At 43.0% G+C, this 23,847-nt stretch overlaps 1 protein-coding gene across 1 annotated transcript in view; it reads right to left on the reverse strand.

Annotated features, from left to right (window-relative positions):
- Window positions 1–626: 626 nt before the first annotated feature.
- SYNDIG1 (synapse differentiation inducing 1) overlaps window positions 627–23,847 on the reverse strand; it is a 196,305-nt gene continuing 173,084 nt past the window's right edge. The window contains exon 4 of the mRNA XM_077160693.1: window positions 627–1,892. Within this exon, the coding sequence (XP_077016808.1) occupies window positions 1,734–1,892 (159 nt within the window). The 3' untranslated portion in view covers window positions 627–1,733. The remainder of the gene's footprint in view (window positions 1,893–23,847) is intronic.

A 23,847-nucleotide genomic window follows, 5' to 3' on the forward strand; every position in this document is an offset into this window, starting at 1 on the left:
GAAAGTAGCACAACTGGATTCAAACCCAGGTTGGTTTGACCCTGAACCCAAGATCTTTATCAGCAGGCTGCTGTGACACTTGTGGCAGTGTGAAGCCTTCTTCCATACAGCCTTCTTAAAGTTAATTCAAGAGTATACTTTGGGGAATCCCTTAGAGACACATTCTGGACAAATATTGGGTTTGACTCAGGGAGGCAGTGCTGGTAATCTCAAGAATATTAAATGTTCAAGGTCAGAGGAGAAATCAACAGATGAAGGAAATCAACTCTCTATGCCTACCTCTGGGCTGTGATTCTCAACCTTGGCTGCAAGTTGATTTTGGCAGGTGGCATCCCTGATCAATCAAGTAAGCATTTTACAACCAGGACCCAGGCACTATGAAATTTTCAAGGGCATATTAGGTAATATTAATGGTGCTCAAGGTGGAAATTTAAGCAACCGGGGTCATCTGTGACTCTTGTCTTAGGAGACCCTACTCATGTATCAGCATCTGAGTCCTGGAAGGCTCTGTGGTTAGTGAAACAGAAATGCAAAGTACAAATAAGACCCAACAATTGATATGAACCAGAAAGAAAAGTCTTAAGCAAAAAAGCTAAAAGATAATTTTGTTAAATAATGAACACTGGTAAAATAGCAATGAAATGGTATTAAAATGTCTGTGAGTACTTATGTCTCAGCATTCATCTGATAAAGGAAGCAGCATGAAGCAATCATTGCTACTTAAAAAAATGACAAGAAAATAAGGTATCCATTTAGTGGCAGAGGAAGGCTCACCTCCCTTATGAGATCACTAGAGTCCTTGCTTATAGCCCAGGTGTCCACACAGGTGGCAACAAGCATCCTTTGTGTCCTTATGCTGAGGCGCAGTCCACAGATTCTTGGCCTTGAGCTCCAGGAGCAAATGTGGGCTCTGTTCTGCGAGGCATTTTGAGAGCAGGGTCTGCAGCCTGCCTCCCCCATCCTTGATCGTCCAGGTTCCTAGACTGCCATATTGCTGCATGGTAGCTGCAAAGTGTGGGCACTTTCAGGAGGGTCTGGGGCTCTCTATGCTGGAGATAGCGTGGAGTGAAAGAAACTCTGCGCTAGGGACAGGTCCCATGCTAGTTTGGTTTGCATTCTCAGGGCTGGGTGATTCACAGACCAGGATAGCTGGGAGTCCTACCAGTAATGGCTTGGACTCTCTTCCCTGGTGTGTGTGTGTACATGTGTGTACGTGTGTGTGTGTATGTGTGTAATAGGCTTTTCCCCTTGCACCCCCATTGGGTTGTGTGGATGGAAGGACGCCAGAGCAGCCAAGCAGAGCCATGACAGAGGAAGGACAACCCTGGCTCTGCTTATTGCACCATGTTCCTTAAAAAAAAAACACAATATTTTGTTGTTTGTGTATTGCTAATGTGGTGTTCCAGGCACTGGCGGGCTGCTGAGAGTGCTGCTTTGACGTGGATCCACCAGGTATTACCCAGAAACTGTCTTGCAGAATCTCTCATTTGAACCTTCCATTTGGAAGTGTTTGCCATGTCCATCTGCTCTCATCCTACACAGTGCTCTGAAAACAAAATTAAAGAAAAAAAAGCCGAAGGAAATCCGTGGATAGAAAATTCCAGGGCTTCATGGAGTCATTTGCAGTAATTCGGGTTGTACAGCATCGCACAGGTGCCTCCCCATGTGTCTCACCCAGGCCGGCTCTGTCCTGTTGGCATTCCCAGGATCTTCCCCATGCGCCCTGAGGAAACTCATAAGTGGTTATTCTTGGAGAGGTAGGCGATGAGGGCCACGGCCACTCCCACGTAGATGCCAGTTCCGATTGTAATGGAAAGCACGGCCAGGAAGAGGGCCCGCCGGGAGCTGGTGCTGGCTTGGTGGAAGTCCCCCTTGGCCACGGCTTTGTTTGTCTGCAGAATTGGAGGGGAAGGAAGGAGAAGAAAAGGGAAGTTGACATGAACAAGTATGAACAAATAATGTGAGTAGAGGGCCTTCTAGGGCTCCCTTTAAAAGCTAAACTCAAACTGATTACAGAGAATCGCTGCCAGTATAGGAAAGACTGGGTGGAGACCAGGCTGCTTTCACTATGATAGAGGAAAATGCAACTTAGTATCATACAGGTAAGTCTGGGGTCTCAGGCCACCAATAAGAGAGGGGTAGGTTAGAGGTCACAACTTCAGGGCCATATTTTCTAGCCTAGAAGGGCATTTCTTTTTTCATTTGAATATCACAATTTTCCATAGTATGTTCACACACACCTCATTTAATCTCTACAGCCTAGTAGAGGTGTGGGGAAGGAAACTATAGTTCTCATTTCCTGGAGAGGAAATGGCATACTATCATTGAATCAATTGCAATTTACTTAAGACTTTACTTTTTAGCTGGTCGGTAATCAGTGGCCATGGAATGAATCATTCATTTCCTGAACTTCCACCCACCCTTGCCCATATCTGGAATTAGTAAAATCCATCCATCAATAAAATATTTTGGTGCAACACTAACACCTGTATTTCTGGATACTCAAGTCTACAAAGAAGTATTGGTTTAATAAGAATCACACTTCTTGAAGCAGATAAGAACAGAGAGGTTTAGAAGTTGTATCCGATTTGATATTTTGAGGTTGTATCTGCACATCATTCCAGACCCTTTCTCCATGTTTACTCTTTCTGCAGCAAGGAGTACCACATGGCTCCTGGAGATTCCAGGAAGGCTTTCATTCTCCTGATAAGAAATGGAGCCCATGATGGCATAGCCCTTCCTCTTCCTTGTTGCCTTGGAATGTGGCTGGACACTGTTGTGGATGTCTGAGGGCCACAAGGAAGAGTTGAGAACATAGTATAGAAGCTGGTGCTGATATTTTTGAAACCCCGAGGCAATGACAGAAGCTTCCTGCCCCCAGATTTCTTGTGTGAGGAAAGTAAACCCTTCTGTGTTTAGGCTGCTGTTCATTGAGTTGGGGGCTTCCTGTCAGTTAGACTCCTTGCATCAACTTTCTTGACATTGAGTGAGTGAGGGATGCCATGTGACTCAGCTGTAGCCATCACTGAGGGTCACCAGAGTGGCCCCATGGCATCTACACTCTGCTCTCTCTCCCATGCTTCATGTAATGCAAAGGGAGCAGACCCCAAGTCAGTGGGGCTCTCTGCTCAAGCTAAAAGACCATTCATTACCTAGGGAGAGTGTCCTATGTCAATTTCATGGACTGTCTTCCTAAAACCAGATTCTCACCCAACCCCATTTCCACATATCAGGTACATTTCTCCATTTCACAGGCAGGCATGGGAAATCATCAAGCCATTTGCTCCAATTAGAAATGCTAGCACCTTTGAGATAGACCATAAAGGATTAAAATCAGAGGTGAATCAGGAATTTTCATCTTCCACAGTCTCTTGATCCCTGATTTAATGGGATTTGGAAATTTGCCTTGGGTAGAGAAGGAATATTTTTCTTAACCCATGATCCTGAAGGCCAGTTTTGATTTTTCTTCCCCCAATATTTTGGCTTGGGAGCTCTCCATGACAGGTTTTGATTTAGCAGAGTTAAGGGAATACAAAGTGGGAAGTCTCCTAGGACAGGAACGATAAATTAATTAAGTCTTACTTAGCTGAGTTCCACGCTATCTAGCAGGATGCCCAATAACTCTGATGTTCTAGAAAATAGTTTACTATAATAAATGCTTTTCCTGCACATTGACCTTGAAAGCCTGGCTTTGTTGTGATCCCTGCCGCTTTGTGATCCCTGGCTTTGTTGTTTTCCATGCTCAACTGTGAGCTGCAGGAGGTGGGGTTCACGCATCAGCACTGGTCCCCTGGGGTGGGGGTGGGTGAGAGGTGGACTGTACGAACTCAGGAAATAGGATGTGGTGAAGGAACCTAAATCCATCCAATACCCCAAGGGCAGGGACCCTAAATGCAGCTTGCAGGGTCTTCAGTGGCACTTTTGAGGAATGTGGTGGCACTGGGCTGTCTCTGGACTGCTGCTCTGACATAGCCATCTACAAACCTCATTTTCTCGCCAGTTCTGACCACACACTGCTCTGGTCTCTAGGAGAGACTTCCACTTCTTCCACCTAAACACAGAAGGGCTCTTTATTCCAGTGGCCCAGAAATCTGGGGGAACTTGATCTGCAATTTTATATGTTTGAATCTAGGACAATGGTTCAAGTGAGAGACCCAGGAATTTTCTCATATTATAGGTATTTATCAGTTTGAGATACATCATGCAGTAGACAAAGCCTTACAAACAGGCTGTTTTCTCAGCTTCTTCATTTTATAGATACTGAGAATTCCTGAGGCTTGAGTTCCTATGAGATGGCGATGCTGTGTACATCATCCAGAATCGACACACCACAGTCTGATGATGCCATTCCCCTTCAGAAAGTGGATAACAGTTATTGCACGACAGTTTGCTCATCCTTCTCAGAGGGCACAGACTCCAAGGAAAGGTCTCCATCCTGACAACTGCTGGACCAAAACTGTAGGCCACTGGACAAGTTTTCTTGGTAGGCAATAGGGATCTGGTGGACTGAATTATGTCCCCCAGTTTAGACATTCTTAGCTTGACCAGCATCCTGTGGGTGTGAACCCATAGTAAACAGGACCTCTTGAAAATGTGATTTTGGTTAAAGTATGGCTCAGCTGGATGAGGGTGGATCTTAATCCAGATTATCGGAGGCAAGAAATCAATGGAAACCAGAAGAGCTGACAGCAGAAAGGAGAGACTTCTCCATGTAACAGGAAGCTGAGATGTAAGCCAAAAACCCCCAAGGACTGCCAGCAGCCAGCACCAGAACGTTACAGATTTAGGGGAGAAAGCAAGCCTTGTTGAAATCTTGATTTTGGAATTGTAGCTTCTGAAACTGTGAGCTAAACGATTCTTGTTATTCAGCCAACCCATTGGGTGATATTTGTGACAGGAGCTCAGACAAACTAAGACAATGCATCTATGAACCCTCGATATTGCAGGCGAGATTTTGCACGTAAACATGTTTTTATGAGAAAGTGGCTCAGCCAATACAAGTTGAGTCTCAGGGCAGTCCCTGTTCATGGTTTGGGGACACAAACCAAGAGGTCTGTACTGTACCAGTGGGAAAACTCGCCATGGACAGCAGTGCTGCCACATGCAACTCTGGAGGCTGCTGCTTCTGTCACAGGTGAGTGTGAACGAATTGAAGGGAAGCAAATGCAAGGTATAACAGTGGGGGCTCCCCCTGTAGGAGTGGAATCACCCCTGGGGGCCCTCTGCTTGTGACAGAACTCATCCCCTGGCATGTGAACCAAGAGGCTGCACCTTCCCTGCAGGAGCCCGTGCATTCCCTCAGCATGGCCTTCCCTCTCTCACCCAGGAGATGCCAACCCAGCCACCTTCTGTCTGCAAACAGAACCATTCTCCAAGTTATGTAAACTCAAAATCTGCTCTTCAACACTCTACCAGAAAGTCAGCTGTGACCCCTTTTGGCTGGGAACTTTCTTATTTGTGGCCTTTTCCTTTCTGCCCTTTTCCCAGCAGGTCATAGTAAAGTTCATTCCTTTCTTTGCAGGGCATTTTGCTCAGAAAACAAAAAATAGTGTAAGTACTTGGCTCTTGCTGAACATGCTGCCATCTGCACCATCTGTGTACCAGCAGGGAACTTGGGGAGGGGAGTCCATTGGTGGCCCCAGAGCTGACCACAGCAGCATTTGCTTTCACCACTCTTAAAGACTATTTAGAGTGTGCACTCCACCTCTGGGAACAAAAATCACAGGGGAGGGAGAGGGAGCCTTACAACCTCAGGGCATAAAGAATCAACAGTCAGACCCCGAACAGCAGTCCTGGTTCCATGGGGACAGCCTCACAGGGCACCTGTCCAAAGGAAATGGCTTTGAAATCCAAAGTCCGTGCAGCTTAGAGGACATGCACAACCTTCTGGAACATTTCAAATTGAATTATCAAATGAGCACTTTGGTTCTTCAGTTAAATAACTCCCTCATTTACCTGGCTGTAAAGATATGGAAAAAAATGCTTTTTAAATTCAAGAGTAAAACTAAAACAGTACTAAAACTCAGGAAAATGACTAACTTCCTCTCCCTTGAGTGAAGTGCTATTTGAACCGAGAAAATAAAAATCACATTTATTAAATTGCACAACCAGAACAAATGTGCTTGGGCTAAAACAGAGACCATTGGAACTGTGATTCCATTGGATGAAAGAATACATATAGTCAGCTGTGCTGTACTTGCTCAATCACACCCGCTCCTTCTGTCATGATGAGTAAGCCAAACAACCAATTTTTTCCTTAGAGAAGACAGCAGAAAGCTTTTTGATACACATTTAAAAATCCTTTTCGCTCATGTTTTTATGGTGGGAAATGACCATTTGCAAAGAAATAGGGTCAAATTTATATTCCTTGAGCGGTAAGCTTTTTATGCTTGCACTTCATTACCCACAAATTCTCTCTGCTGGTGGTGATAGAACTGACTTTGTTGGGTAAGATTGAGGAGGTGATCTTATCAAACAGATTGGCTCCTCCTTTGGAAGCAGCCAGAGTGGTCCCTGACCAGGGCTCTTGGCCTTGCCAGCCTGCTTCCACCCAGGGCCCTTACTTTATTCAATGTTAGTGAAGGGTTTCCATCCAGTCCCTCTCACTTCTCTACCTGTTTACCTGGAGTCCTTGGGTCATCTAAGAAATTTGACTAGCAAGTTGGAACTGATCTGTTCTGCTTTTGCCCATTCTCTTGGAAACATTCTGCCTAAGGGTCACACTTCAAGAATCACAGAGAGTATGGCCATAGAAGGTGCCCGACATTTACAATTTTCAAAAGCAAGAGAGACGAACCAAATTTGATGCCTTAAGCTCTGCATCCATGTGAAGGGTAGGATTTTGGAAATTAGGGGAAGGGTTTTGCAGGGATCACATGGTACTTTGGGTATCCTGAATTCACTTCAGAAGGGGGGTAGGGTATTTGTCTGTCACTCTAGGCCTAGTGAGATCAGCTTCAATAGGATGTGAGGGCACTTCACGTGTGTCCCCCGTGCAGTGGATGGATAAGCCATTCTGCCTGGAAAATTGACAGGTGGAGGTGGGCTGGTTAGTAGCCTGAGAGCCAGTGCCTAGAAGAGGTGCACATGCTGAGACTGGACAGTCAAGGGAAAGTGGCATGGGTATTTCCCACAGACTAGGTGTGGGATCCACAGAGACTGTCTTAGATCCTGTCCATGGAGTCCACCAAAGCGACCACTGAACCTCAATAGAAAGAAGCTGATGAGGTAAGTGACCACCTAATGGAAAACACTGGCCGGTCTCAAGCAAATTGAAGGTGATAATGATGAGTGTGTATGTGGGTCTCCAAAGAACCCACTGAAATTCTCAGATGAGAAAACAAGCTGCACATGCTTTATAGGTCCAGTGAGTACGAGGGATCATAGGACAATGCCAGTTAAGGAAGAACTTGTCTATCTCGTCTTGTCCTCCCTCACTAGGCCTCAACCCAAAGTGGCAGAAACCATGGTTAGCAAGCTAGGAGGAGGACAGGAGAAGAGGGAAAGGGCATGGCACCCCCTTCCTAGGTCCCAACTGCTGTAGACATGCATGTCTCCACTGAAAGTGCATTTTAAAAGAGCACAGCTATCCACCGGCCCTCCAGAATGGCTAAATGGAAAAGACAAGCAGTACAGTGTGATGATGAGAACATGGATAACGCAAGGTTGGCAACAATGTGAAACAACCAAAGTTCTCACACAATCTTGCTGGGAGTGTAAATTCATACCAATACTAGGGAAAACGTCACTACTTATTACAACTGAATATCTGGATGCATTATGCCATAAGAATTCTACTCCACATTATGCACAACAAAAATTATTCACATGTTCATGAAAAGACACATACAAGTAATAGTAGTCACAAAAACAATAGAAAGCTTCAATAATAAAGTTGTGTGCATCCAGAATAACACTATACAGCAATGAGACCAATCTCAGAGGAACAGCTTTATATAAATACGGCACCATTTATATAAAGTACAAAATAGGCCAAGGGAATCTAGGCTTCTAGCACAGCAGCTACCTTTGGGGAGGGTCTGTAACTGAAAGAAAGCACCGTTTAAAAAAATCTACTCTCTGCATCCCCAGATAATTTTAGAACTGAATCTATCAAGAATTAACTGTACAGTTAAGAATTACCCATAAAAATAGAGAAACTTATTTAAGGAGACTATTAAAACATTGAGATCAAAACCAGAGAAGGAAAGTAAGAGGAAAGGAAATGAGATGCTAATTGCACTTGTAAACAAAGATGGAAATGTTATTTGTCAGATAAAGGTGTGGCCCGGGCTTCCCTCTCCAAACCCATCTCTCATGTTCCCTTCTTTTTACCTTGGCTCCTGTTGTATTTGCAGTTGTCTTTTTGTCATTTGTCATCTCAACCCGTTTACAGTTCCAGCCTTAGACTTCTCTGATATTCTCAAGAAAGTCTTACCTGACACCTGCTGAGGAGAAGCTCTCCATCCTACATTCACCGCAGTGTAACATATTTATACTACCCTCTGTCCCTCAAGACTGGGGCTGTCATCCAGGCAGGAGCTGTGTTTTTCACATCTGTATCCTGCAGTCCTGGCATGGTGTATTCAATGAGTAAATGAAAGATATGGCTACTGCAGCTGACACCCCTTTTCATCCTTGCATTCCTGTAATCAAAGAACTGTGGTCAGACACATCTCATGCCACAGGACTCCCCTGTAGGCACATGCTAAGGCTGATAATCGCTGGTCTTAACAGAGTCTGAAAGCTAATAACCAACATATCCATCAGGTGCAGCCCAAAGGGAGCTATTTATAGCCACAGCTTTCTTCTAGATGTCATTTTGGTGCTGCTGGTTGAGCACCCAGGAGGACATGGCTCTCTAAGTTTGCTATAATCAGTGATGCAATCATCTGCACAAGAGAGGAAGAAGGATTTGCTACTCTTTAGTTTATCTTAGAAAGGAGGTGAGGAGAAAAGCCAGTCAAGTGAGCAGCAGCTGGAGAGGGGAATGTCCAGAGTAAGCTATGCAGGAGAAGTTATTGTGATGATGGAAATGTATTACATCTATGCTATCCAAAATGATAGCCATTGGCCACATGTGCCTTTAGAGTACTGGAAAAGTGGCTAGTATGAAGGAAGAAATGAATTTTAATGTTATTTAATTTGAATTAAATTCACATGGTCAAATGTGGCTAGTAGCTGCCATTTAGGACACGGTAGCGGGTTGAATTACATACCCTGGAAAACATGTCTTAAATTAATCCATTCCTGTGAGTGTGAAATCATTGTAAACAGGACCTTTGAAAAAGGTTATTTTCAGTTAAGGTGTGGTCAAATGAATGAGGATGGCTCTTACTCCTTTCATTGGAGTCCTTATAGAGAAGGTCACAAGGATAGAAGCTGCCAGGAAGGAGTAGAAGCTGGAAGTTAACAGAATCCAGAAGAGAATGAAGATCATCATTATGTACATTGCCAGGCTACAGTAAAGCCAGGGAGGGACCCAGTGGTCTCCAGCAGGCAGCTCCACAACACCAATCTTTAGGACGAGAGCATAGCTTTGCTGACACCTTGATTTTGGGCTTCTCCAAGCCTCAAAACTGTGAGCCAATAAATGTCCATTTTTTAAGCCAATTCTTTGTATGGTATTTGTTTTAACAGCTGAAAAACTAAGACAAATAACGTAGATCCAGGAGAACAAATGGCAGAAGATCTTGGGAACAAAGCGCCAGGGAGGAAAATCCAAGAGGTAGGATAAAGCAAAAGAGCTTGAAGATGGCTAAAAGAGAAATTAAAGGTGTTTTCAAGATGTTGCACTGTGGGCCCATCTTTGGGCTTCTGGAACACAGACTCCACATGTACATGCCTTGTATGACTATTTGACTTTTAATGAATAAAAGGAAAGGCTTTCACCCTACATTTGCGTCAAGGCCAGGATGGAGAAATGGCTGCAAGATAAAGGAAATTAGGATGATTCTGTAAGAATGGAAATCAGCAGATAATGTGGGGAGGCCTTTAAGCTTTGGGGACAGTGGGGCTGCAGCCAACATTTGGCTAAAATGCTATTACAGGAGAGCTGCACCTAAGCACCAGGGGCCATGTTGTTGGTGGCACTGCCTCAAGGTCCTCCATACTACGTTCCATCTGTCTCCCCCTTTCTTGAGCTGACCTGGACATATTCCGGAAGACCCTCATCTCAGATGAATCAGGAAGCATAGGTCAATATTTCTTTTAGCTCCAAATTGAATTTCAGACAAGCATTTGCCAAGGTTTTGTTTCCTTTGGCTAGAGAATGAAGTCCATCTGGTGTTGCTTGAGGCTCTGGAAAAGTACTGATTCATTCTGAGATACATCCACGCCATTTTGTTTTTCTTACAGTCACTTTTTTAGGGATAAGAAGGTAGAAATTTCCATATTCCACTCACCCAAACCCAAATTTGCTTTATCCTTGTCCCAGCTGTATTAAGAGAAAATGCCAACCACCAGGCATCTAACTCCTGAGATTTGTGAAGCACTTCCAGAAGAAACTTATTGCCTCCTGGACCATTTCTCTGGAAATTTATAGCACTTTGGGTATTTTATGGCTCATTTTCCTCTAGTACCAATATCTGTGCAGCTGGATCACATTTTTTGCATTATTACAAAGGTTACTTCCATTATTTATTACTGTCTAACGTTTACTGTGCACTGACAAGGTATTCAGAGTTGTACTCCAAGAAGAGGCAGACTTGATGTAATATTCCAAATGAGAATAGCAAGATAGTTTAACATAAAACAGGAGAATAGAAAAATGCTCAGAGGCAAAAGGTCTCACACTCAAAATTTAACACCCATGTTTTTTTCCTTATATGTATTTAGTTCCATGTGCATTATTATGACAGTGTTCTCTTTGCCCTTTCAAGCAACTTTTTTATTTTCAGTCATTAAAAAAATAAATCTTCCATTGTTTGTTAGGTCTAAATGGCATAAAGGAGCCCAGTTATGAAACCAGATGTACCAATTGTGTTTTATTAGGACCCAACTCAAGTCCTTGTTCATCAGATAAACCCACCCCATGAGATCTCTGCTTGGCCCTGACCACAGAATTTTCTGAACTCTTGTTGTTCCAGGCTCCTGAACTCAGGGATGCAGTAGGGGGTGCCTGAGATTCCTTATCATCAGGGCCAGCCTCTTTTGTGGGCCCCATTTTACAGTAAACCCAATCCTTGAAAAAGCATAAGATCAGCAGGGACAAGCATCACTGTGCTGAGCCTGGAATTGGACAGGTGGATTGCTACCTTCATCTCCATTCTCCAAATAAGATGAGATCAGAGATGCTGCTGAGCCAGCAGGAGGTTGTCCCACCACACAGCTTGGGTGAGACATGTCTGGACCAGGAGGAGACAAGGTGCAAAGGCCTTCTTCCTGCAGCCCAGGCCTGGAGTGAGTTTTCACGCTCTCTTTCACTCTCCCCCAGGCTGGCCCCATCAGGGAAACAGCTCCCTGGGTTTCCTTCCAAAGTCAAGTTTTGCTTCCATATGAAAGGAGGACAGGAAGGCTAGGGGGCTTCTCAAGTGAGCATAGTGGGAACTTGGGAGGAGTCAAAGCATAAAAGAGGTCTCTAGGAGGAAGAAAGGAAGGAGCATTTGCACTCTGGCCTAGAAAGTTCTTTCCTTTTCTTAATGCCTCAATTCAGTTCTGCTTCTCGCCGCCCTCTCAGTGTTCTCTCTGCTTACTCAACCACTTAGGCTTGGTCTCCAGCAATGCCCATCTCAGTGGCCTGCAGTCCACATTCCAAAATTACTTCCTTTTATTCTCTTTACCCAGTTCAAGCCCAACCCCCACCTGCACCTCTGTTCTTTTCAGGTTGTCACCGGTGTTCCTGAATACAAAAGGATTAGTAATGAACATAAGAAGTGCTATTATAAAATCAGAATTAAAGGTAAAATCAAAGGTACTGAAAATTGTTCTCCTTTCTGTTTCTCAAATGTGAAAAGCTATGAATGACCATATATTTGCATATTGGCTTTCCCTTTGTTCTTTTTCAAAATTTATACATCTATATATAGATATATAAATAATATATATATATGTATTTTATATTAACTATACCATCTCTAGATCATTCCTATAGAAAGTGCACAACTTATAAACATCTTCGTGAATTTTCACAGAGTGCATGTACTCACCTAACAATCATTTAGGTCATTTCACTATACAATTTTTCCTTCAGCAGTAATGATATCCTGAAGTGCAACAGTGCTGGATGAAACCACAGGAGAAATTTATAAATTGCTTGAGGAAAGCAAAACAAATAAAAACATGAGAGTGGCAGCAGAAAGGCCACCCAAAACAGAACTATTATTCCCAGAATTAGAAGTTCTACAGTAATCTCAAAGAGATTAAAAATAATTTTTTATAGATTTAGCCAATTAATAATAAATAAAAATCCACCATGAAAGAATAAGAGGTCAAAATTAAAAAAGAATCACAACTTAGAAAATCCACATCTAGAGTTTTTAGAAATAAAAAGTATAGAGTACTTATAATGAAAAGCCAAATTTATGGGTTAAATAGCAGATAAACTGGCTGCAGCTGAAGAGATAATTTGTATGCTAAAATATGGACCCAAGGGCATCAACTAGAAAAAGCACAAATAGATACAGAAAAGGAAAATAAGAAAGAGACGTGGCACACAGAAAGAGAAGGTCCAACATACAACCAATAAAAATTCCAGAAGGAGATGATGGGGGAGTAAGGAGGAGGCGATAGTTAAGGTAGTAACATCTGGGGATTGTTCAAGCTGAAGACAGAGATGAATCTTCACTTTGAAGTAGTTCACTGACCCGTAAGTGGAATAAATAAGACTGAGTTCACACGTAGACACACCATGGTGAAACTGTAGAGTACGGATTTGAAGAATCAGCCAAAAGTTTAGTTCTAAACTGTTTGTGTCTCCATTTTACTATTTGTCCCTGATCATCTCATCAACACCCACAACTTTGATGACACATATATGTAGTGAACTTCTGGTTTTATAACTCCAGCCCAGATGCATATACACAACTTAATATCTTTACTTGGATGTCTCAAAGGTAACCTCAAATCCAGGGTCCAAGACCAAACTTGTTATCATCCCTTTTGACCTTACAGCTCTCCTCTACCATCATGATCACTTCCTCATCACCCTTTCATCCAGTGATCTCTCAGGATGGTCAGCTTTGCCTTGAAACTACACTTCTCTCTATTCCACTATCATCTTTGTGCAAGTCACAGTCTTCCCTCCCCTGCCCTCCACTCTGACTCATTTGGAAGAAGAATTAAGCACATTTAAAAATACAGATTACAAACATGGAGGCACTTATGGTTGACCAGGGATGGTAGCGTGAGATCTGTCCCCCATAGAATCTTTGACCAAGAGCAAAATATTGCACATCCATCTTCCTCAGACTCTGGAAAACAGATAAAGGGTTGCAATAGCTAGATGAGTGACTAATGAAGAAAAGGAAACTTTAAAAATGGTAGACTCTCCTAGTACCCAGGCTGGCTCTTTCCCTATCCCCTTACCAGTGCAGTATGGAGCTGGCCTGTATTTCTGGTGTGGATTTTGGTCCTAGTTCTGCAGGGAGCATAGTGTCCCTCATGCATGTACTGGGAGTATATATAAATGTATCAATCTGCCTGATGGGAGCCCAAAAGACTAAACTGGGGCACTCACTGTGGGCTCATACTCCAGTATTTACCCTGCATGTATAAAGGCATCTTACAAAGCTATCAAATCACAGATGCTTAGACCAAAGACTTTCTGGCTATGGGCCAGTGCAGTACCTGGGGCTTTGAAGAAATGCTGCTTCTAAGGGAAGAGGGTGCATTTGGATTCATGTAAATGGGGAAATTCCTAGGGCCACACGTGCATGACCGGGGCAAGATGCATGTGTAGAAAGGACCATGAAAGATATTATGCTTTTGCCTCGAGCTAGTCTCTAAACTCATTGTATGGCTGAATTCTGAAGAGTAGTACTTGTTCAGGCCAGCCTATAAAGACTGACTAAGGTAGTTTCTTTTACTTTTTCATTTTTGTTAGTTTTTGGAATGTAAGGAAATCTAGCTGGATACAAACTTCATGAATGACCCTTCAGAGTCTAAATTTCAGAGATAACACATTAAAATTTCAACAAAAGTTTACAAAAATACTGGAACTTATGGTTCGTGCAGAAGAGCAGGATAAAATTTAGAAACCATCAGTGAGGATATCCAGAGCTTACACATATCAGAAAAACAGTTTAAAAAAATGACCCTAACTATGTTCAGTTGAAAGAAAATATGAGTAAAGAACTAAAGGAAATCAGCAAAATGATAGATGAACACAAAGAGAATGTCAATAAAGAGATGGAGACCATGTAAAGGAACAAAACAAAAACAGATATTAAAAATTCCCTGTAGGGTTGAACAGCAGATCAGAGCTGAAAAAATAAAGAATCAGTTAACTTGAAGATAAGACAATTGAAAGCATTCAATCTGAGGGGCAGGGGAGAGAAAAAGAATGAATAAAATTGAGCAAGGGTTGCAAGGGTAGTTCAGTGGTAGAAATCTCTCCTGCCATGTGGGAGACCCAGGTTCAATACCTGGTCCATGCACTTCTCAAAACACAGACACACATAAACAAAAATTCAAAAATGTTGCTGCAATAATGGGATACTTACATGGAAAAATAAGGAAATGTGACTCTGCCATACAGCATACAAAAAAAAAAAAAAAAAAAAAAAAAAGAACAGAACCTGAGGCCCATGGGACACCATCAAACATACTGATAAACTCTTTGTGGGAATTCCAAAAAGGGAAAACCAGAAGGGGAAGAGAGAATATTTGAAGAAATAAGCCTGAAAATTTTCCAAATTTAATGAAAAACACAAAAATATACATCCAAGAACTTCAACAAGCTCCAAAAAGGATGAACACAAATAGATCCACGCTGCCACATATGATAATCAAACTGTTGAATTCCAAAGACAAAGAGAGAATTTTGAAAGCCACAAGAAAGAAACACATCATGTACAAGGGGAACCACAATAAGACTAAGTGCTATTTTCTCATATGAATGGAGGTAAGAAGGTAGGGCAATGATATTTAAAATGATGAAAGCAAAAAAATTGCCAGCCAAGAACTGGTAAAGCTATCTTTCAAAAATGAAAGAACAATGAAGACATGCTTAGATAAACAAAAGCTGAATGAGTTTGTCACTACTAGAGGCTAAAGAAACTTCTTTTGGTTAAAAGGAAAGGATACTAAACGACTGATCTCTGTCACATGAGGAAATAGAGATCTCTGATAAAGGTAACAATATAGATACATATAAATGCAAGTATTGTTGTAATTTTGATTTGCAATCCAACTTTCTGGTTCCTATAGGATCTAAAAGGAAAAAAATGCATAAAATGTAATGATAATTCAATGTGCTTTGGCTTATAATATGTAATTTGTGACAAGAACTACATAAAGGGGAGGGGTACAGGAATATAGTGTGTGTATATTATTGAAGTTAATTTGGAGAAAATGAGATTGTTGTATATTTAAGATGTTACATTTAAATCCCATGGTAACTGCAAACAAAATGTTGTAAAAATAGGCACAGACTACTTAAATTTATGCTTAGGAGTCATCCCCAGAAAAGCTCTTGTTGCTCAGATGTGGCCTCTCTCTCTAAATCAACTTAGCAGGTGAACTCATTGCCCTCCCCACTACATGGGACATGACAGCTGGGGTGCAAATCTCCCTGGTAATGTGGGACAGGACTCCTGGGATGAGCAGGAACCCAGCATCATGGGATTGAGATAGCCTTCTTGACAAAAAGGGGGAAGACAGAAATGAGACAAAGTGGGGTTTCAGTGGCTGAGAGATTTCAAACAGAGTTGAGAGGTTATCCTGGAGATTATTCTCATGCATTATATAGATATTCCTTTTTAATTTATGGTGTGTTGGAGTGGCTAGAAAGAAGTACCTGAAAGTGTTGAACTGTGTTCAGTGGCCTTGATTCTTGAAGTTGATTGTATAACTATGGGTTTTACAGTGTGACCATGTGATTGTGAAAACCTTGTGTCTGATGCACCTTTAATCCAGGGTATGGAGAGATGAGTAAGAAACTAAGGATAAATAAATAAATAAATAAGAGGGGAGATAAAGGGTAAAAAAAATGGGTATATTGAAATACTAGTGGTCCATGAGATGGAAGGGTAGGGGGTGAGGGATATAGAGATTTTTCTTTTCCTGGAGTGATGCAAATATCATGATGATGAATATACAATGTGATGATACTGTGAGCTACTGATGTATTCTTTGCATGGACTGTGTGTGTGTGTGAAGATTTCTCAATAAAAATATAAAAAAAAAGACAACTAAACTTACAAAAAAAATAGGCACAGAAAGAAATGAGAAGAAATTCCAAAAGGTTCACTACAAAAATGAGCAAAGGACTTGATAAGCATTTCTCCAAAGGAGATATAAATGGACAATAAGCACGAGCACAATATCATTAGCTTTTGGAGAAATGCAAACGAAAGCCAAAATGAGATTCCATCTTACACCCACACAATGATGATTATTAAAAGAAAACGCACAACAAAACAAAAAGTAACAAGTGCTGACAAGGAAGCAGAAAAATGGGAACCTTAGCATTGTTAGTGGGAATGTAAAATGGTGCAGCTGCTGTTGTAAACAGTTTGGTGGTTCCTCAAAATATTAAACATTTTATGCCATATGACCAGGCAATCTTTTGGTATATAACCAAAAGAACTAAAAGCAAGAACTTGGACATATTTGTACAATGTTGTGATAGAAACATTATTCATAACAGCCAAAAGGTGGAAGCTCCAACAGCCGATGAATGGATAAGCAAAATGTGGTATACTCATATAGTGATTATTATTCAACCTGAAGAGGAATGAAATTATGATACATGTTATTACATTGACAATCTTTGAAAATATGTTGAGTGAAATATCAGCCACATGTTGTAGGATTCTATTACATGAAATAGTGATAATATGCAAATTCATAGAGATAGAAAGTAGAGCACAGGTTACTGAGGGGAGAGAGGAGGGAGAGGTAAGAACTAATGCATGACAGATGCAGGGTTCCTGCGTATGGTGGTGGGAAAGTTCTGCTAATGGATGGTGGTGAGAGTGGCACAATATTATTAGTATGATTAATCCCACAGAAGAGTGTTCCTGGGAATGGATGAGATGAGACACTTCATGTTGTAGATACATTTCCACAATTTAAAAGAGAGAGAGGGGAGGGGAAGGGAGGGAGAGGAGAGAGAGAGATATTAAAGAAACAATAACAACTTAAGTCAATACAAGATCCTGCATGGATCTAATAATTAAGGAGAAAATATGCAGAAGGTTATTGGGATAGTTGAAAAAAAAATCCTAATAATATTTTATCAATGCTAAAGTTCATGAACTTGATAACTGCACTTAAGGTGATAAGTAAATGTCCTTGTTCTTTGGAAATGTACGTGGAAGTATGAAGTATTCAAAGATCATGATGTATAGAACCTATTCTCAATACTCTCAAATGTTTAGGAAGAAGAAATTTAATAGATGTATAGCTAGATGAAATCATATCATGAATGTGGCAAAATATTAAAATTTGGTGGCTCTTAATATTGGGTGGGGGGTATGTTGGAGTTCTCTTTATGAGATTTGTATAATTTTGCAACTGTCCTGTAAGTTTGAAATCATTTCAAAATAAAAAGCTAAAAAATATGCAGGTCCTAAGTTTTCCCACCCACACTTCCCTCCATCTTCTTAGAACAACCCTGCAGTAAGTTTCCTTCCTTTAGGGGCCATTCCAGGCCTTTCGGGACCCTCACTAGTTGACCCTACCTGGGCTCCTTGTCACTCTTACTCCAAGTCCACCTCCTTGCCTGAAGTTCTCCTGAGCTCAGCTCAAGTTTTGAGTCCTTTCATCTGCTATCTGAGCCACAGGCCTCTGTGTTGTGTTTCCTTAGCACACATGCCCCTTGATATAATGATCTTCAGTTCCCAACGAGACTACAAAGTCTGGGGGAACAGAGGCTGCATGTTTGTTTACCTTTCTATCTCCAAAATGTAACACAGTACTGTGAACATGGGTGACCCTAAAAAATAGTTCTGTAATGCATGAAGGATTTTCATAGGCTCTCATTTTATACCTAAGGTTATACCCAAGGACTTGAGTGAATCAGTCCCTTTCCAACATGGATTCCAGAGCATGTCGGTTTGTGAATACAGCAATGATATCTCCTGCAGACTCAGTCTCCACCAGCATCAGCATCAGAATGTCTACTCTCTAACAGTGAACCTCACTCCAATGGCTTGAGCTTTGCTCTGTTGTACTTAGCTTGGGGGCTCATTTCTCACATTCTGCTCTTCCTTAATAAAGAGTTGGAGCTCAGCCCTCTAAAACCATTTTGCATCTGCTGCTGGCAAGTTGTTCATGCTGGGCCTTGATTTCTGGCTCTCTTCTGGCTCATTCTGGCCTCTTCCTGGGGGAGCCTCAGTGCCTTCTGGTTGGCTGCAAAGTCTGCCAACCCGAGCTGTGTGCTTCCCGTTTCTACTCCCTCAGGAGCCTGTGATTTGTTGCTATTTTCTTGTTTCAAGAATTTCCAACCTGAACTAAACCCAGGTGTGTGATGCTACAGAGAAAAAAGGAAGTCAGGTCTCAGGATTTATTTTACAACTAAGTGAAATAAACGAAGATGAAATGATCACAGCAGTGGATCTGGTAAGTTGCCACATTCTCTGCGTGATCCTTGGTAGCTCGGGGAGGCACCCCACAGGACCACAGCTGCAAATCCAAATGTTCACAAACCTCCTCTCTGAAAGAAAAAGCATCTGCTTCAAGAGAGGGCCTTCAGTTAAATTAATTTACCTTACGTGTGTCCCACTGGTTTCCCAGAGGCCCGCCTGTGATGCAGACTTCCCCTTCTATCCCGGGTCTCCTGTGGGTCTCCCTCAGAGGCATCTAATTGCTAGGATCAAACACCCCAATTTCCAAAGCCTTTTTTCCCAAACAAGAAAGGCCTCTTCCTTTGGGAAATGGGGTCCAGCCAGGCTGGCTACCATAACAGGTTATTTTCTGACATGTGTCCAGGTGACTCCACGTCCTTTTGAGGAGCGTTCGTTGTGCAAACCTTTCCCACCAGAACCCATGTCCAGGTGCCCCCTTTGTGTCTGGCACCATCACTCTGGGCTCAAAAGACGATGTGTCTGTAATATTGCTTTTCCTTTCCTTGGTTAACCTTGCCACTAACACATAATGTGAAGCAACACATATGCAGAACAGATGAGTTTTCCTTTATTCTACCACCTCCCATTGCCTCGTTTAATAGTGAATGAGTGAATCAATGGATTTCAAGTGATGGGGAAAGCATGGGCATTCTCTGGGTGGGTGTGCACAAACCCCTCCAAGACCAGTTCCTCCTTGCTCCCTGGCTGGAAGGAGAATGGAATGCAGCTTGTAATTCGTGACAAGTCACAAGCATGCTGGTGAGGACTGCTTTATCAGACTCTCTAATGAAGTGCCCTTGGTCAGATGCAAGCTAATGAGAAGCTGCTTATTTGAAATGAATTCAAAAGCATAGACAGGAAATTTCCTTTTATTAGATAGAAATGAGTAAAAGAAAATTTTTAAGCAATCCCTTAACTACCTGGAGCAGTGAGTGGGAAAACCCTTGGCTAAGCCAACAGTGAGGGCTTCCGGCTTCCCAGTGGGGCTGCCCCCTCTCTCGTGCTCTGCCTGGAGTCTTTCCTGCATCTGGGAGCCTGCATCGCATTGCCTATGGAAATGTTTTTGGGGCTTCAAAATGAGATGGTTTTGAGAAAGCAGATCCCAACCCTAACATCAAAGCTAATTGCAGAGAGCTCAGTCCTGGATAGGAGAGCTTCCTGGAACCTTTCCATGCAAACCCCACACATCTTCTCTCCAGGTAGCAGAAGAGCTCCGTGACAGAGAAGGCTACACTTTAGGATGCCCAGTGAAGCCACAAGCTTGGCTTCTATTTAGGTGAGACAGGGTGCTGCCACCCTTCCGACACACTGTTGGGGAAAAAGCCTGTCCTCTAGGCCACTGGGCACCAGTCCCTAGGAGCTCACCCCATAGCCCCCTGAGTGAGGAAGGAAAAAGCAGAAAGAAGCAGGGTCTGAATTTTGTTCCCCAGGGCTGCTGGGATGATGATTGATGAGTTTTTCCAGCATACAAGATGAATTCAGTGGCAGCTTTATATCCCTGTACAATAACCCTCTCTTAGCTTGGCTCAGGGGCAGCCCTGTGGCTTGTGGGCAGAAAGCGCAACAAGTTTCCTGTTAGGCCAGAATGATGCTTTGCAGGAAGAACCCACTTCAGGCTGGGGGCTTACCTCACACACCAGTCTTTTCCAATCTCACGTCTGCCTCCCTCCTCCAGACCCCTGTCCTTCTCAGGAGCCAGTGGTGGCTTCCTTGCAGACTCCCAGGCTGAGCTACATTGGTGGGAGCTGCAGCCAGGGAAGAGACAGGGAGCACTCAGCCACCAGCCTCCCACGCTTCTTGGCTACTGGCTGAGGAGCCTGATATTTGGACTGCTCATTTTGTGTTCCAGGTAAATGACTCATATTCCTGCTCCGATGGTCCACACCTAAGTGGGGGACAGATTCCCTCAATGAAAAAAATGACAATAAAAGTAAATTAACAAGGAAGAGAGTCTGGCCTGGAAATGTGAGATCCTTCTGGCCAGCTTGGCTTGCTCATTCTTACAAGAAGCTCAGTTTACCAATCTGGAGGGCATAGTTCTGATACAATATCATCCATCTGCCATAGTCTGATCCCAGGAAGCATGGCTGATAACTTTAATTCCCCTAACATTTCCTTCCTAAGGCACCTTGCAAGCATTTCTGAGAGGTGGCGTGGCCTAGTGGAAGAGCATTTCTCTAGAGTCAGGCTGGCAGTCTTCAAGACCACTGCTTTACAGCAGTGAGACCTTCAACAAGTTACTTTCTGTCTATGTGTTTTTGATGCATCTTCTGGAAACTGAGGATAATGAAAGCTGTGGTGATATGGAGTTTTTGAGAGCATGAAACAGTTAATATATGTGCAGCTATAGAATAGTGCCTAGAACAGGTTAATGAGCATTCTGCTGCTCTGTCATTCTCTAAGCAAGGCCTCCAATGCTTAGGTGACTTAAAACCACCATCAAAGGCTGCTCACAGATTTGGAGGGTCAGGAATTCACTCAAGGCTTAGCCAGGCGATTCTTTGGCTCCTTGGTGGTGCTCAGCTGGAGGACAGACTAGTCGGGGGCCCAATTTGGCTTCATTCACAAGTCTGGTGTCTGGACTGGGATGACTCAGAATTTCCTCTCGTAGATACATGGGTGCTATCACAGCCTGGAAGTCTCAGGGTTGAGGGACATCTTACATAGCAGCTCAGGAGTCTGAGAGCAAGAGACCCAGCAAATGAGGCAGAAGGTGCTTAGCCTTGTGGAATCTATCATTGGAAACCACACTTACTTTCTATTGGTGATGAGTGAGGCACGTGGTTCAGCTCAAACTATGGAAGGATTAAGACTGGGATCATATTGTAGAAAAGCACATGTGATGGTTGTGTTTAAGACATACAATTTGCCAAAGTGAGCAAACCATTTAAGCTGTCCTTTTCATCGACCTCAGTCTTAGAATTTATGTGAACAAGAGAGAGTTTAAAGATTTAACAGTGTCCTTCTTAATGGATGTGTATGTGGAGGTTTGGTAGAGTAGAATAATTTGCCCACAATCAAGCATGTAAATATAATTGTGTTTAGAACCTGAAATATCCTGAATCCTGAACTGTCTATTGATTTTCCTGCCTAAGGTCCCTGCTCACAATGTGTGGGTGTCTGGCTGTAGCTAGCACACCTGGTTCTCCCTTCTTCTTTGGGACATAAAGTCTACTTTTCACATTCCAAAATATTTGAAGTTCTCAGAGCTAAACACCGCTAGGATTCAAAGTTCTATTCTTGAAGTCTCATCTGCTTTCTTGTTGAGGGGTTTTTGGAGGAGTTGTGGGGTAAGCAGTGAGAAGCTCAGTATCACATAGTCAGGTTGGAGCCCACAATTCTGAGGCTCTTTTCACAAAACTGTATTGCTCCTTGCTGTTTAAAGTCAGGGTATCTGTGAAACTATTCTGTGGGATACTGTAGAGGTGGATATATGAAACTATGATTTCTCAAAACCTATAGAATAGAACTTTGTAGCACAAAGAGTGACCTTTACTGCATGCAGAGTTTAAAAATTGATGAGGGGACTTCCAAGAAGATGGTTGAATATAGTAGGTCAAGTTCAGCCCTGCTCCATGGAAGAATTAGAGAAAGGACAGGAGGGTGACTGAGACCATGATTCAAGAGTGCAACTGACCTGGGAAACCCTTCTGCACCACGTAGGGTGGCCCTGGTTGCAGAAGCTGAGGAAATGAGAAGCTGAAAGCTGGAGCCTGGCACTGAGGCATGGAGCCTGCCAGAGTGCACAGATGTGGAGCCGGTGACTTGGAAGTTAGCCAGGCCACATTCCTTGAATGTGTTACCCTCACCAGTGCAGCCCTGTGACCCATGAGTAACCCCACACCCCATGCATGTGAACCCTGTCACCCACTCCCATTCCTCATGCTCCAAGCACCCCCACCCCACCAGCCCCCAGTGCATGTACCTGCCCCATACTGCCACCCCAAGTGCAGCCCAACCCACCTCTCCCGCACCCTTCCTGAGCACTCCCTCTTCTTCCCTGTTCCCTGCAGGCTATTGCCAGCATGTAAAGACTACAGGCCACTATCCTCCATACCCAGGCTATCCCACCTCCTGCCCATAGTGTCGCACAGCCTCAACCTGCACCCCCACCCCCGAGCGTGGCACATCAGTTTACCCCTAGACACACACATACACACAGGGCCCCAATCATGTCCTTCAGCTCTGAGAACATCAGTTTACAGCAGTCCTAGAACTGTGCATGTGCACAGCGCTCAGTCATAATTTCCAGCTCCGAGATAGTGTTGACCTTCTCAGCCAGGTCACATCTGCCCCAACAAACTAAGGCATAGCACTAACCTGCTGCCACAACTCTAAGCATGTGCACAAAGGGCCCCATGCCTTAGACCAGTGCACACCAAGGTTACACCTCCCAGACCAGTGCACCCACACAGCTACATCCTTCTTGGCTGCTGGGCACCCACATTCACAAGCATCAGCATAACATCCCCAACTTGCGCCTATATCCGCCTGAAGTAAATCACCACAATGTTGTGCCCCACCCTGTGCCCTGCCTCCCTGCTGTACAACCATCCCGCAAACACAAGGCCTTAGACTACTGAAAGAAATCAACTCCCAAAGTAAAACAATCAAGATATTTACATGTCATGAAGACAGCAGATCACTAAGCATATCATAATGCAGATAGATACAGTCCTGCCTAACAACCAAATTAAAACACCAGAGGAGACACAGACATTGGAACAACTAATCAAAGATGTTCATATAACTCTACATAATAAAATGAGTGGGATGGCAAATGGCATAAAGGAGATTAAGAAGACAGCAGAAGAGCGTAAAGGGGAATGTGAAAGAATAAAGAGCAAAACAGCAGGTATCTCAGAGAGTAAAGACTCTGTGGGCCAAATAAAAAACATATTAAGGGCACACAACACGAGAATTGAAGAAACAGAAGAAAGAATAAGTGATATAGAGGACAGGATAGCTGACTTTGAAGATTCAAAACAGCAAATGGCAAAAAAGATGGAAAAAATGGAATTGGATCTTGGGGAAATGATAGACAAAACAAAATGTGCAAATATAAAAATAATTGGTGTCCCAGAAGGAGAAGAGAGGAGTAAAGGGCTAGGAAGAATAG

This window comes from Tamandua tetradactyla, chromosome 1, assembly GCF_023851605.1.
Source record: "Tamandua tetradactyla isolate mTamTet1 chromosome 1, mTamTet1.pri, whole genome shotgun sequence".
NCBI classification, from domain to species: Eukaryota; Metazoa; Chordata; class Mammalia; order Pilosa; family Myrmecophagidae; genus Tamandua; species Tamandua tetradactyla.